Source organism: Calidris pugnax, unplaced genomic scaffold (assembly GCF_001431845.1).
Source record: "Calidris pugnax isolate Ruff unplaced genomic scaffold, ASM143184v1 scaffold7, whole genome shotgun sequence".
NCBI lineage: Eukaryota > Metazoa > Chordata > Aves > Charadriiformes > Scolopacidae > Calidris > Calidris pugnax.
The window spans coordinates 445,813-461,638 of record NW_015090762.1 but is presented as its reverse complement, the minus strand read 5'-3'; the positions used below and the strand labels follow the sequence as shown (position 1 = coordinate 461,638).

General features: G+C 41.1%; 1 protein-coding gene across 4 annotated transcripts in view; it reads right to left on the bottom strand.

Annotated features, from left to right (window-relative positions):
• MTMR3 (myotubularin related protein 3) overlaps positions 1-15,826 on the bottom strand; it is a 90,575-nt gene that overhangs the window by 46,785 nt on the left and 27,964 nt on the right. For all 4 annotated transcript variants that reach the window (XM_014940099.1, XM_014940178.1, XM_014940255.1 and 1 more), the window contains exons 2-5: positions 10,478-10,558; positions 5,417-5,497; positions 4,056-4,145; positions 2,741-2,857 (exon numbers count right to left, since the gene is read on the bottom strand). In XM_014940099.1, the coding sequence (XP_014795585.1) occupies positions 2,741-2,857; positions 4,056-4,145; positions 5,417-5,419 (210 nt within the window). In that variant the 5' untranslated portion in view covers positions 5,420-5,497; positions 10,478-10,558. The remainder of the gene's footprint in view (positions 1-2,740; positions 2,858-4,055; positions 4,146-5,416; positions 5,498-10,477; positions 10,559-15,826) is intronic.

The window sequence follows — 15,826 nt, the reverse complement described above, 5'->3', positions numbered from 1 at the left end:
CATGGAAAAGCTCTCTGTGTACAGCTGTTTTCTGCAGTGTGGCCACGGGAGCATTATTGATTTTTAAATGTATTTCTTTCCAAGCAGGGGTGCAGCGAGTGACCCAGCAGCACTCTGCTACTTACTGAGGTTTCACAAGCACGGCTTTGACAGCTGCTCTATTGAGTTGTAAACAAAAATAGAACATGGTTTCTCAGGAGGAGCATTTCTACCACAAGAACATCCCACCTACTCCAAGGGGAGACGCCGGCATCGAACATTGCACAGACATGGGCAATTAATTTGTTTTACAGTACTATCATAGAGATATTTGCTAAGAAACCTCTTTCTTACACAGAAGTACTTCTCCCCGCCGAGGTGACAAGGTCATTAGTGTGGCTGGACTTCATCAGGACAGTGATTCTTGTGAAAATGATTAAAAATTAAAAACCTCAACTCCTAACATTAGTAAACATTTACACACTTTTAAATAGTCTTCTTACAGGTGTTTTCTGAACTGCCCCAGCAATATAAAAATGGTAGGAAAGAATCAAGATGAACACAATGAAGAAGTACATAGTCTTCTTACAGGTGTTTTCTGAACTGCTCCAGCAATATAAAAACAGTAGGAAAGAATCAAGATGAACACAATCAAGAAGTAATCAGTGAAGATTTAACTTCGAAAGATCACCATCTGATCAGTAATTTTGATCAACAATAACCAAAGGGAGTATTACTCCAAAATTTAACAATTTAAATATGGTTCCTAATTATTGCAAGTACCTTTTATGCTTACAGGTATTCCACATCCTCTCTGCCTCCGATTCCAGTAGAGTTCATACTAAGCTATTAGTGATGCCTATACCTGGTTACAGAAGCATTATCTCTACTCTGCTCTACCTCACACACTAACAGAATCTCTCTGGTTAACGATGACATGAAGCAGGAGTAACGACCCTGGAGATATCAGATGGAGTGAGAGGCAAGAACAGTGGAAAGTCAGGGAAGCAAAATTACTATGGTAACACTGACAAACCTTTGTGGACTCTCTCCTGAACACAAACGATATTATTTAAGAAAATATATTTTTTTTCTTATTCCTCAAAAACATTAAATTGAAAATTCTTGAAAACAAATACTCTCAATTATCCTAAGGACAGATATGACCTTAAGTGCAGCACATGCATTAGTGCCTTCGCTAATGAAGTAACTCAATCAGTTCCTGGCATTCCTCAGCACAAACTCCTGATTTCTAGGTCTACTCCTGTTTCTCTTATCTCAGCTCCTTGCTTTTAAACATTCAGTCCTTTGCTCTGTCACTTCTAGTTGCCAGTTTCACACAACATCCAGACTCTGAATTAAAAAACAAATAATCCAGCAGTAAGTAATACAATATAGATCTATTGTAGCTGGCCCCTTGGCAGAATTCAGCCTTAGAATTCATGTTCCTATTATAAAGCAGCAAAGGAACCCTATAAAATACGCTCCTCAAAAGGCATCTCCTCGCTGCCAGCAGCGTGGGGAGCTGCAGCTGGGGACAGCAGTTGGGGCATCCCAGCACCTACTGACCCTGGGCTGCCATTCCCATGCACAGAGGCACTTACACCTTCATTTTTAACTCTCAAATTATATTTTCTGATTGACTACAGGATCAGAGAAAAGCGCAGTTACGCTACCTCTGCACACGCACATACTTGTACCATCCCCTCTGGACAGTCAGCAGCAGCAGGTACCAGCCCAACACTCCCAGTTCAATTCCTGGCACTGGCATTTCTTTGCCAGCATTTTGAGTAATCGCCACGTTCAGAAATAATATCTTTATTTGCTGGAAAAACCCCACATCACCATGAATTTTAGCACTCTAATGCTGTACAGAGATGTTCCCCAGCCCAGCCTGCTGCATTGACAAGTCATGAACTGAAACAGCACTTCAAGTGATTAATGCTTACTCGAACACAGGCACATTTCCAAGGCCACAGACAGTTATATGACTGGAGACAACATAAACCAGTAAAGATTGAGTTTCAGTTACAGAACAACATTTTTACAGAGTTGTTAATACGGTTCTGGCACAAAACAATTAAAAAAACAATTTAAATTTAAAACTGACATCAAAAATGCCATCAAAAATTCAATCTGCTTGGTGCACAGGACATCTCACTGATGTTCCAGACCACTCACGTGTGTCTCTGTCATCTACATACTGGACACTCGTCAATTATATTTTGTTTCTCTTGCCTTTCTCAGCTTTGGAAAAACATGCAGTTTTGGTGTTTTACACTTAATTCACCACTGCATAATTCAGGATTTGTGACCGACACGTGGCAATTGTGAACAACCTGCCAGGGTCAGGACTTGTCTTGAAATAAGGAGATTGGTAAAATTGAAACAAGGAAATCGGTAAAAGATTTTGGTTGGTAAAAAAACCCATCATCAGGAGGGAAAAAAACCAAAATGCTTTGATTCTCTGGATTTTATTTTACTGGTTTTATTACAAATACCCACAAAAATATTTCTGTGCCATGTATAATGTCCTATCAAATTCTATATATAGTTCACAAATGACATTAGAACTATTGTTGTAATTACTATTTTTTTAAAATGCCCTTACAACACGAAAAATGTGATTTGAACATCATAAAGAGATTGTTCATTACCACTAACCTTAAAAAGCAGAATTATCGTACTTTTATCCTAAATTCCCCCATCTGGATAGCGTTCAGAACACCTGTATAACCATCGTAGCACCAATAACACTTACATTCACAACAGACTCCTTGAATTTGATGTGAAGCCTGTAATTAGAAAGTGCAATGATGGCATCCTCCGCTCGTCCCACGTACTCCGTACTCTCCCCGTGAAGTTCAATGAATGGGACCTTCAGAAAGGGAAGAAAAATCCTTCAGAAACTGTTTACCAAGAATATGTACCTCCTGTAAGCACACACTCAGGCACGCAACACATAAAATCACAGTGAAACATTGCTGAGAATACCTGGCTATTACTGCTAAGAAGGAAAGTCTTGGGTAAGGTTGGTTCAGAGGCTAATTGTAGCCTTTTTTAAAAATGATTCCTCATTTTCTTTTCATTTTCCTGAGTAAGTGCTTGGTCAGGGAAAACGATGAATTGTTATGAAAAATCTGAGCCAAATACCCTCACATTTTGGCAAGCAGTGTGACCAACCCCTTGATTCATGCTCTCGCTCTTTACTTAATGGAGTGGCATTTCCATAATGTTATTAAATTCATCCTAAAGTAGGCAAAAGATCTAAGATGAATAATCTTTTATGCTCCTGGTTCCCAATATCCACTAAGCAAGCTCAGGCAATCGGTTCAGGCTGAATAAACGCTACACAGCTGAAGTCAGTTGGACAAATCATACTTTTTGCTTCATATTTCTCACTGCAAACGTGAAAATGCCTGACATGGTGCAGTTTCATGAAGTTGGAAAACCTGCACTCATCTTACATTGCATATAAATTAAAGCTGTTTAATTAAAAATGTGACTTAAGTCCAATTTAGGTGAGCTGGACTGAAAAGTATAACTGCTCAACTTGAAAATAATCTGTTTTTACACCATCTTAGCTTAAATCCATTAAAAATGTTTTCTACGAAAATGAAACAAACTACCTTTTCAATTGATAGAAGAGTGTCTACAAGGATAAGTCATTTGAATTAAATTAATTCCAAAATTAAGAAACCAAACAATATCCATTTTGTGCAACAGAAGACTTTTAGCTTCTCAATAACAAGAAGTAATGACAGTATTTCATTAGTTTAGTGTTATTTAAAAAAATCCAACAACTAAGAGTACTTAAAACTATGGAACAAAATCTAGCCCTTGAGGTTACTACACAAGTAATGTCTGTATTTTTCCAACGCTCTACCGAAACTCTCGCAATATAACCCACCAGCTCTCTGTCCTGTCAACAGTATGTGAGGATTCAAACAGAAAATGTGTTTGTCTTATTACTGCACTGAATTGTGAATTAAAATTCTACGGGATTGGCCAGAGAAGACACAGGTCACGCAGAGATAATTGTGATTTTAACTGGCAAGGAGTAGCGTGGTCATTACCTGCAGGTTCTCATCCTCCCGGATCAGCTGCTTCCTGGGAAAAATCTGATTAGCCTGGATGCATTCAAGGCTGTGCTGAGTCTCTTCATCCTAAGAAACAAAGCAGTACAGTTCAATTCGGCACCATCACTGCTGCTGCCTTCACCACCCAGCAAGTAAGCAATGAAAACCTCCAACAGGAGGGACTGCTCAGAGAAGTCAGCAGCAGCAACCTACTACAGTTACTGAACTGGCAACAGCGAGCACTCAAAACAACTAAATATGATACTAGAAACAGGTTTCCTTCCTGATGCCTCATTAATAAAGTTATTTAAAAAAATCCCACAAACATATAATTGCAGACAACACCGAGTTGGGTGAGATTGTTGACCTGCTGGCGGGTAGAAAGGCTTTGCAGAGGGATCTGGACAGGCTGGATGGATTGGGCGAGGCCAATGGGATGAGGTTCAACAAGGCTGAGTGCTGGGTCCTGCCCTTGGGTCCCACCAACCCCCTGCAGCGCTGCAGGCTGGGGGCAGAGTGGCTGGAGCTGCCTGGCAGAAAAGGACCTGGGGGTGTTGGTGGACTGTCGGCTGAACAGGAGCCAGCAGTGTGCCCAGGTGGCCAAGAAGGCCAATGGGATCCTGGCCTGTGTCAGGAACAGCGTGGGGAGTAGGACCCAAGAGGTGATTGTCCCCCTGTGCTGGGCACTGGTGAGGCCCCACCTCGAGGGCTGTGTCCAGTTTTGGGCCCCTCACCACAAAAAAGACATTGAGGGGCTGGAGCGGGTCCAGAGAAGGGCGACAAAGATGGTGAGGGGTCTGGAGCACAAGTCTTGTGAGGAGAGGCTGAGGGAGCTGGGGGTGTTCAGCCTGGAGAAGAGGAGGCTGAGGGGAGACCTTCTCGCTCTCTCCAACTCCCTGAAAGGAGGGTGTAGCCGGGGGGGGGGGGCGGTCTCTTCTCCCAAGGAACAGGCCATGGGACAAGAGGAAACGGCCTCAAGTTGCACCAGGGGAGGTTCAGATTGGAGAGTAGGAACAATTTTCACACTAAGCCTTGGAATGGGCTGTCCAGGAAAGTGGTTGAGGCCCCATCCCTGGAGGGATTTAAAAGCCGGGCTGACATAGTGCTTAGAGACATGGGTTAGTGATGGTTTTTATCAGCATTACGTTGCTGGTTGGACTGGCTGATCTGAGAAGTCCCTTCCAACCTAGACAATTCTATGATTCTATGATAGTATTAGGAAAAAAGCATTAGCCTAGCCTAGTCCAGCACTACGCTTAAAATTCAACAACCCCACATGTAAACATGAATTCTATATTGTTTTTCAGCTTTTACCCTACTCTGCTCCGTAACAGACCCCCCAACCCCCTTTTGCTTACCATGACAGGCCCTGGATAGGAGGAGAACTCCTCGTCTTTAGTCACAACACTTTGGGGCTCTTCTTCACTTACTATTAAAATCTAGAAAAACAGAAAGATATAACACCAAAGTTAAATTCATTTGCTTTTGGCAAATAAATATAAACTAACTTTTAAAGCCCAAGAATTCAGCTGTTAGAAAACAGCAAGCAAAGAATAATTATGAAAAGATGAAACCCATCTAAACTCACTCTCCTGAGAGACAAAATTGTTTCAGAATGTGTCTGGTTCCTTCTGTTCATTCTGAAAAATCATCTTTGAATGTACTGCTGGGAGAATACCTCTCTGAACGCAGCAATTAGACCGCTGTTTATATAATTTAAATTAAACCACGCTCATCTTTCTTTTCCAGCTCACCCTGAATTTTCTCCCAAGACATTTGCAGATGGTGATTCACAAATACAGAGGTTATAAAACCAAGGGGATTGGAGAGATCATTTAGTCTGATCTGCTCAGTAACACAGGTTGAAGGATCCACCTGAAGATACTTTGTTTCAACTATGGCATAGGAATTAACTATAAAATGAGGAATTTTATCTTATGATTCATTTTCTACATCCACGGATGTATCAAAATATCCATTTTCTTGCACTGACCTTCTCAAGAGCTCCAGATCACTACTCACTAGTGAACCACTCTCTCCACTATCCAACGACCCCCCAGTCTTTAAGCATCTGCAAATTTTCTAGAAATAAAATTAAAGAGCATAAAGTCTTGAAGTTTATGCAACTGGCCCTATGAGGAAATCAATGATGGAAGTGAATACAGAAGTTACAATCTGATTTTGAGATTTAACTTATGTTCAGTTTTTAAAATTCAGGTAGGTTCTTCCCTTTTTCAAAAAGAAAAGGGTTCATTGAGGTGTTTTACGGCTTTTGCAGTCTGCAGCACAGAAAAGATACAAATTAAAATGTATCGGTCCAGTTCAGTCAGTTCCCAGTTCATGTGTCACCTTACTTATCAATATATTTTCAATTATCAGTGTTGTGGTTGACAGAGAAAACCACTTTGATTCCACCAGCTCACAGACACCCAGCAGTGCGGGAAGCGCCAACTCCATCCTGGATATTCGAGGAAATATTTACAGGGGGAAAAGGAGCAGCTGAGGAGCATATTCTGGAACTAAAGCATCTCACTAAATAGCCCACATCTAAAAACCATCAGTGAGAAGAAAGCATTGCATTGTCCCCAAAACCTCTGTGAAACAGGAACATCACAATAAACAAATGCCTTTATGTCCCCAGAGTAGGGGAGAAACAGCCTATAAAAGCTTGCAGAAGGACGTGTATGTGTATATTTATATATATTTATATATATATTTATATCTATAAGAGAAGGAAATTATGAGCAGAATCGAGCTGGAACTGCCACTAATTCACTAAAAATTAATGCAAAAAAGTAGATATAAAAATCCCCATTTTAAGCAAACAAGAAAAACAAAAGCTAGAAGACTCGACAGCAGTCTGAATCCATCAACTACGGAAACCGATAAGGAAAAATCAAAAGCCAGCACAGAAATTTCCATGCCTGCAGGAACAATGGAGAGCAGGAACATTCTTTTAAGTTCTCAGAAACAAAAGGAATCTAGAAATGCTATCTACTGACAGCGAGATGAGGACAGTATTATTGTTAATATTGTTTTAAAAAGGCAGAATTATTTAACATTTTCATTTCCAAAGCAGCAGGAGAAGAAAAATGGTTCACACATAACCCATGCTGTAACCGATGAGAGTATTCAAAGAATCACGATAATTGAAGCTAAAAAGGCCATAAATTCACCAGGTTTGATCTTCTATTAGAGATCAGAGGCCATAAAATTCCAGCCCTTGCATTCAAAACAAGAGCTGGTGCTGGCTTCCAGTGTGACTTGGGTGTTTTCTGTAGGTTGGGTTGGGGAACACTTATCTTCCAAACACACGGCTGGTCCTGCCTCAAGATACCAAGAAAGGAGGAGCTCAGCAGCTCTCACAAACACGGCTGGTTTCAGCTTCTGCCCTTTGGGTCTCTCTGTTTTGCAGAGTACGTGATGCACCGCTCTCCTCCATCTATGAGATTTAAAAAATGAGCCTCCTGCTCAATTAAATTTCAAACGACGGCTGGCTAAGCCACAGGCTTATTTGTCCAGTCAACCTCTGTCGTACAGCTCATCCGTCAAGAAAGGCGCAGACAGGATTCACTTTGCGGTATATCCTCAGCTAATGAAGACTAATGATCCAAGAGAAGATGGGTTTCGAAACTGTGAGGTTTACACAAATCACCTTCTCCACCCATAAAATAATGATAAGCTCACACATTCAGCTGTCAGGTCTACAGCTGGCCAGAAGAGCGATGGAGAGTTACAGCATATTTATGTTTGTAGAAATGACTATTTTTGAGGAGAAGGCCTGGGGTACCATCTCTGCAGGCTGCTGGAGGTGGGCTGGTGGCACCACCATCTCCTGCAGCCTCCTCACCAGCACCAACTCTGCTTTTCCAGAGCTGCAGCCGCTGTTAAAGTCATTAAGACCAAACATTTCCACATCAAATCTAGACAATTTAGGTACCACTGGAACAAAGCTTCATAGGAAAGCCTTCTAAACACTTTGCTATTTCAGAAAATTCCTTCAACTTCACGCACAATTATCAAAAGAAACACAGACCTAATTAAAAAGACAAGCATTATTACAAATCTAAAGCACGCTTAGTATGGCTGAGGAGAAGGTTTAATACATTGGGTACTGTGCTGCAACAAAACTGTTCTTTTATACTTCAGATTGACTAGATGTATTTATTTTTAAAGGTTACTACATAACTGTCTATGTTATTTTTTATTGCTGCAGAACAAGTTCTTTATTCTAATTGCTGAGTTCAGCTGCAAACCTGCTTCTACCCCACTACTGCGGCTTTTTACATGAATGTCAGAATCTTCTTTTTAAGGTAAATTTTGGGAAAGCTGAGTGAAAAAAAATGCGGTGGATCCAGTTTTAATCAGGACTATCGGACAGAAACTGTGATGTTGCCAAGATAAATGGTACAAGTCCTTATAAGACTGGTTCTAAAGCAAATAGTTTGCACGCTCACGCTGCTTTTAGGTATTAGTGAAACGCTTCATCGACTGAACTGCCACAACACCAAAGTTATTTTTAAAAATTGCTGGCAAAAATAGCAAGAAACATCGAATTGTTAGAACAAAGTTCACTGATCTGATGGACAGCGAATATACTGAAAGGAGGAATTCATCCCCCATCGTGTCAACAAGCTGATCCCGCTCCCTTTGTGATCTCACGGTCACTGGATGGAGCCCCAGGGGAAGGCAACGGAGCACTGGGAGCAGGGACGGGGCCACACGCCATTCTCATACTGAGACTGTGTGAATGAATCCCAAACCACACTTGCAATCTCAATTTCTTTCTATATCAAGATTTTCTAATCCATTTCTACCCGTACATTTAGCAAACTCCTCCAGGGTACTCATGTGAACAGGCAAAAGGAGCCCCGGAGTGGTGTGACCCCTTGGAAGGGGGTTTCTGACCCTCACTTCATGGCGTTATCACTCAGCGGGGAGGAGGAAGAGGACATTCTTCATACTGGGAGCCCCAAGGAGCCACTCCGTTTAATTTGACCCATGTTAATTAACACACCGTGCTACTTTGAAGCACAGCTTGATGTGAGACAGGCTCAGCGCAAACTGGCTGAAGAAATCCATTCTCAAGCCACCCCTTCCAGCTTTTCTGATTAGTGGCAGAATGCAATGGGAATTCTCATTTTATTTAACTACAGCCGGCAAGCGATCGGATCTTCCATGATCCATCTTCCATGACAGCAAAAACACTTTCCCAGCAACGGAAATGTTCAAACACAGCTCAGATAAAACTAACCAAGAAAAAACACCCTCAAATTCAGGCTCCCACTTATAAATAGGATCCCGTATAAATAGGAGATAGCTTAAAAATAGTGTAGTGAAACTTGGGTTTATTGTTCGAAATAACATTTATTTCTTTCAGGACTGAGGCCAAAAAAGGTTACATTATCAACTTACTGTGCTGCCCTTTCAACTGTAGTTTCACATATATTAAATTACACCAAAAAAAGAGGTTAGCCTTGTTAATTCTCCGTCTTATGTTCTGCTTGAAAGGATAAATTATTAGTAAAGGTTGTAACCTCAGACTCTTGTTCAGCCAGTATGGGAACATCTTAATTACCTTTCGTTTCAGATGTGCCTTCTGGTCTAAATTACGTACATAATTAAAACTAGCAATAACCATCTGTTTGCCAGTGATTCTAAACAAAAAAGATTATCTAACTAAAGGATCATTTAAATTCACATGTATCTAAATGTAGTTGGATTTATAGCAAGGAAAAAGAAAAATTGGAGAGTAAAAAAAAAAGAAGTACCCAAGTGTTTCCCTTTCTTTCCCTGCCTCCCCTGTCCGGATCCTGAACTCCTTTTGTTGTAGTGTCAAAATTAAATTGTGTTGATCCTTAGTCTCAAAAAATAGCTATGTTACAGTCACCCTGTAAAAGTTTTAGATAAGAATGCAAAGGTTTTGACAAAGAAGCATTAGAATGTTTGGGCATGAATTACTCAAGAATGTGACCTGGCTTTAGCAAAAGCTGCTTCTGTTACAAGTGAAAACGCTTCTACCCCTGTGGCAGGTGGAAGGAAATCATTCTGAGATAAGGATAAACACTCAGTTTCCCACGTTTGGATCCCCGACGGCCAGGTTTCCCCTCCTTCCTGGCACCACAGGAGGAAGTAACCAAATAGCTTTGCTGAGGATTTACGGGGGAAGCAGCTGACAATAACAGGCATTTACACATCGCTCCGGAACAGGGAGACAAAGAATCACATTTGAAGATTCTGTGCACAACTCAGAGTCAAAAGTAATCTTCTTCTTAGAATTAAAGGCTGCAAATTCCAACTAAGTAGAATACAGATTTTTGTCTAACATCTTGGAAAATGTTTAATTTAGAGATTAATCAATGATAACTGTAGAACCCACCATCACCAAGCAGCTTGTCTCGTCAAAACAATACGCTTACCAAAGAATACGAGAGAATAAAACAGAGCTCTTTGTCCCAGAAAGTTCCAGATGATGCTCTTCTGATACCTCACATCGGCAGCTGCAAAAAAAAAAAAAAAGACAGTACTTTAAAACATGAACCTTCAGAAAAAAACCCACTTATTATGTAACCAGCAACTGATGGAAGAAACTAAACTTTAGGGTACTTTGTCTTAATTAAAGAGAAAAAGGAAAAAGCACTAACTACTATGCAAGTCCTAACTATTGAGATCTTAAGGTGCCCAAAGAGGGAATTTAGTGACTGGGTTCTGACAGGTACACACGTGAGGGTTGAGCTCTCTCCTGGTAGGGAATAGTTCAGAAGTTGTGGCCACAAAGCAGTTCCATTTTTTTTAAAACTTCTTTGACACACACAGAAGTGGGAAAAACATATTACTTAGCTACAAGCTACAGGAAAGCTCTTCTATTGAAGATAGTACAAAAACAGTTGGATCTTCTAAAGTGTCCTAATTTTATGCGAAAAATAGCTTTTTCACCCCGCAAGCAAGCAGATGAATACCCCTAAATACCGGGTTTTGCCTAAGTACTTCTGGACAAAGCTGCAAGAAAGCCAAGAAGAAGAGCAATGCTCATACAACACCATTCCTCCCAAGCCTTATCTTTCCAACTTCCCCAGTGCTGCACAATTATTTCCTAAAAAAATTCTTACTTTAAGTATCGTGTTACAAATACGCTCCAACTTCCCCAGTGCTGCACAATTATTTCCTAAAAAATTCTTACTTTAAGCATCGTGTTACAAATATGCATCCGTCAAAAAATTATATGGATAAAATACCTGATTTGCCTCATTCTTATGCAGTGCCTTCGGTAGGTAATTCAGAGGCAGGTGCCAGAGCACCTGAACTGCTCCCACAGCTCTGAGCCCACCTGACACCCAGTTTTATACTAGAACATCCCAACACTTAAAATTAAAGTTCCAGACTAAACCCAGCCATTCCTAGAGCACACACAGAGCCAGGCTGATGGACTCCCACTCCCTTGCACCCAGTGCAGCAGCAGATTTGCTCTTCAGACTCACTTGGAAGCCATCCCACCAGCACACTGGGTACATATGGGCTGGGAACTCCAGCTTCCATAACCACACAATCCTGCTGCTCAAAAATGTTTGCTTGTGCTCTCACGGGCCACAGCTAGTGGTCATTTTCACATTCTGGTCCATTAAAAAAAAATATCTCTCTTCTGCATTGATTATGTTCTTTCCTTTATGGCTTAGAACAGGAAAAAAATAAAAAATACTTTTAGTACACAAAAATGGATATATAATTTCAGGACCAACATGGTAGAAAGAGTTTAAAAAGTACAGTTGCATCAAGCAACAGAAATTCTAATATTTCACACATTGGACACACTTTAAGGGAATCTCATATGCATCTGCATTCAGCTATTATTTTTAAAAACCTGTGACATGAGGATGCTCTGCTTTAGCAGAAAACACCCCCTGAATGACCCCAGCTGTTAAAAACCTCAGCTGATCACAAGTCACAATTTTATAAAACGGTTTCTGAAAGCAACATTTGGTTACCTGCAACAGAGGTCAACTTTTAAAAATAATTTTCTTTTAAAATCTCTCTCAGCCAACAAGCCAAATGCTGGTTCCAAAAGCTTTATGGGTTGATAATTAAACATGGCACACAAAGCAGAGGACAGAGCTTTGCTTTGAGGTACCAGCTTGATCATGCAATAAGTTGAATTTAAGAGCAGCTCAGGTGGACAAAGTCACCTTTGATGGGAATACTCAGTTTATTAAATAAACAACAAAAAAAACAAGCCATGAAGGCAGACTATGCAACTGCAGAACAACTCTTCAGAGACACTTTTCTGGCCCCGTCCTCGCTTTTAAAAAGACAAGACACACATTTAGGGTAGGAGGAGGTAAACTTATTTTGTGTATTTTAGGTCTAAGAGAAAAAAAAAAAAAACAACCTTCACAAAATCTGCAACAAGCTTTTTATTGAATTTAATGAGGTTTGGAAGAAGCCACCAAATCTCCGGAGTTTTGCAGAGAAGTTTAAAAACAGGAGAAAAATGTTCCAATCTAAGCATTAACAACTGCGCTGTGTCCCTGCCAGCATTCAGGCAGCACTCACGGAGACGCTCAGCAGCATTCCTCGCGCGAGGCTGCGCCTCACAGATAAGCACCTCCAGTGTTACCGCTTCCTGAGTCAACAACGGGGGCCAAAATAAAATAAAATAAAAAAGAGCTGACTGCAAGAAGAAACATGGCTATGAATTTTACTACCACCTCCAAAACCCTAATCCCTGAAGGGAGGCGCGATCCCAAGTACCAGTGTGTGACTAATTAATACACGGAAGCTTGTGGGCGACGCAGCCTCCCCCCCATGTGCTCCCCCCATCTCCTTTGCTCTTCTCTTTGGCCCCCAGAAGCTTTCCTGCTGGGAAACCAAAGGGCCAGAGATGGAAAAGGGATCAGGACCCTTTTCTTTCAGTAAAACCTACAAACTCAAACGTGTCTAGTAGAGGAACTGCCTTGGCACCATCTTTCTCATTAGGCTGTCACATCCTCATGATTGGCTCCATTTAGATTTTTTAATTTAAGCACAGGTGCTGAAGGACATAGTGGAGACATTGTCCAATTTTAAACATGTAAGAAGTTCTTCTGCGACAGAGCTCCAGCAGTTAAGGTGATGTAAACAAGAAAACCCAAACTAAGCTTTTACTTTGAACCATCTTCTTAGGATCCTTCTCTGTTGACTCCTTTGGGAACTCAGACATCAGTTGAGCACAATTAGCGCACAGGTGTTGCCTCCATTGCTTTTTCTTAGAAGAGTCTCCAGAGAAGTAGAGAACAGGCCAGGTTGGACGGGGCTTTGAGCAACCTGGTCTAGTGGGAGGCATCCCCGTCCAGGGCAGGGGGTGGGTCTGGATGGGCTTTAAGGTCCCTTCCAACCCAAACCATTCTATGATATATCAATCATTGGAAGAGTGAAACACAAGGAATAATATTATTGTGGGGGAAAATTCAGAATAAAGGTTGAGCACTGCAACAGGTCCCCAGGCTGCAGAACCTCCATCCCTGGAGCTATCCTAAACCTGAGCAGCCCCTTAGCAACTCCATCCAACATAGAATCATAAAATTGTCCAGGTTGGAAGGCACTTTTGGGATCAAGTCCAACCATCAACCCAACAATGATAAAAACCATCACTAACCCACATCCTCAGCACCACATCTACTCATCTTTTGAGTATCTCCAAGGATGGCGACTCCACCCCTTCCCTGGACAGCCTCTTCCAATGCTTGATAACCCTTTCAGTGAAGAAATTTTTCCTAATATCCATCCTAAACCTCCCCTGGCACAACCTCAGCCAGCCCCTGCTCTAAGAAGGGTGTTGTACATGGCTCCCAATCTCAGTGATACCATCAGTCTGTGACAATGTTTTTCTTGACATTTATTTAAATACAACATTGGCACATAGTTATGAAAAACACTCTTGAGAAGTTCTAACAAACATGTTCCTTTAATTAGAAGATTGGCAAGTTGTCACTTGATTTTCTCAGCTGAAAGGCTGTATCTAGCAAGAACAGAGCTAGGATTTGATAAGCATAAAGTGAATTGACAGAAGAGAACAGCAGCTTTGGAAAAAAACAAATCCAAATTCTCTACCCACAAACAAAGCTATCTCATGGAGACACAGACAAACAAAACCAAACGTGCTGCTGGTAACTGAGTATTTTTTCCTCCCTTGGCTGAAATATGGTATTTCTACATTGCTTATGCCACACCATGGCACAACCTTCATGTTATGCAAGTGCAGCTTCTCATTATTTCTGTTTCCGTTTGCATTTCTAACTTTGCAACACCACTGCTCCCATACAGCCCGGCTTCGCCAGGACTGGACCTTCTCTTGCACCATGTTGTCATACACTTACCATTTCATCACCTTGTTGTTTGCCCACTTTCTGCTCAGCTTTAACTCGCATATCGGCTGGTTCTTGTCCCCCTCAATGTTCTTCCTAGCAGATTTTAGCTCGCTTTCCCCTAAAATTATTTTTACCCTAAGGAATAGGAACAGAGTCCTACTATCAGGTACCTCCCACTCGGGGTGACGCGGTTGGCTTGTGGCTGAGCTAAAAGCCACAGAGGGGATGACAGCCCTGGGACTGGCCCTGCAGGGTTACTGCTGTCTAGAGAAGTAGTGAAACACAGAGAGAGTGAGCAGAAGGAATGCTGATTTTCAAGGAGGTATTTTACAGTTTCTACTGCAATGTGTCTTTATCCTACGCTTCCCCAGATTAAGGCACGTGATTTCCAGGTGGAAAGCATCCAGACAGACTCAAAACGGGACAGAACAAGCAGAGCTCAACAACCAGACCAAACATTTCCCTCTTCCACAGGGAAACATCCTACACAAGAGCATTTTGAAACCGTCTTATTCCATTTTCCATTCACCTGTGTTTCTGTGAGCAAAGAATAAAATTAATTATAAGAGTCCAAAGCAAAAAAATTTTGTCAACATCTGTCACTGCCCTGACTCATGCGTTAATGGTAAGTAATTTAGTTTTCTGTGGAAGCCTTTACGGGGAGGCACATTAGTTTCCTTCATCTTCCCACTCAGAAGAGGCACTAATCTGTTTTTAAAGCCGTTGATTAAGCTGAGTATCTGTGCATACTAGTTAAAAAAAGATTACTTCTCTTACACTCTTCAAAAATCAAAGGCAGAAGCAACTGTTCGAAGTTAAAGTGAAAACCAGCTCAAACAGTTGAGCACAGAGTGAAAGAATGAAGAATCCAGTGGGAAGAGCAGGAAAAGCGCTGCCGAGATTGCATGTACCCAACAGCTAAAGGGAGTAAAGAGAAATTGGAAGAAATTGGATCTTGCATTAAGAAAGGTCCATTTCTCCATAACTGATGTAAAAAAAAAAAAAAAAAAAAAAAATCAGTGGAACTTTAGGTGGGATTAAAGCATTAATTATTCCAATAAATATGAAGGTTTTCTTAGGAAAGTGTGTCTGAATAAGAGATTATACACTGGTATTCTCCTTCACTGTCTCAAAACCACCCAGGCCAAAACACCACAGGAGGCTTGAAACCAAGATCTGAAGAAAATTTCTTTTTCTTCTAAGATTTCAGGTTTTCTTTTGATTTTTTTTTTTTTTTTTTCCATTTGGCTAAAACCCCGAGATCCAAACGCTGCAACTGCTCATACGTAAACCAGGATACAATTAACCCAGAGATGGGTACATTTTTTTTTTTTTTCATTTGGCTAAAACCCCAAGATCCAAACACTGCAACTGCTCATACGTAAGCCAGGATACAATTAACCCAGAGATGGGTATAATGACCCATCT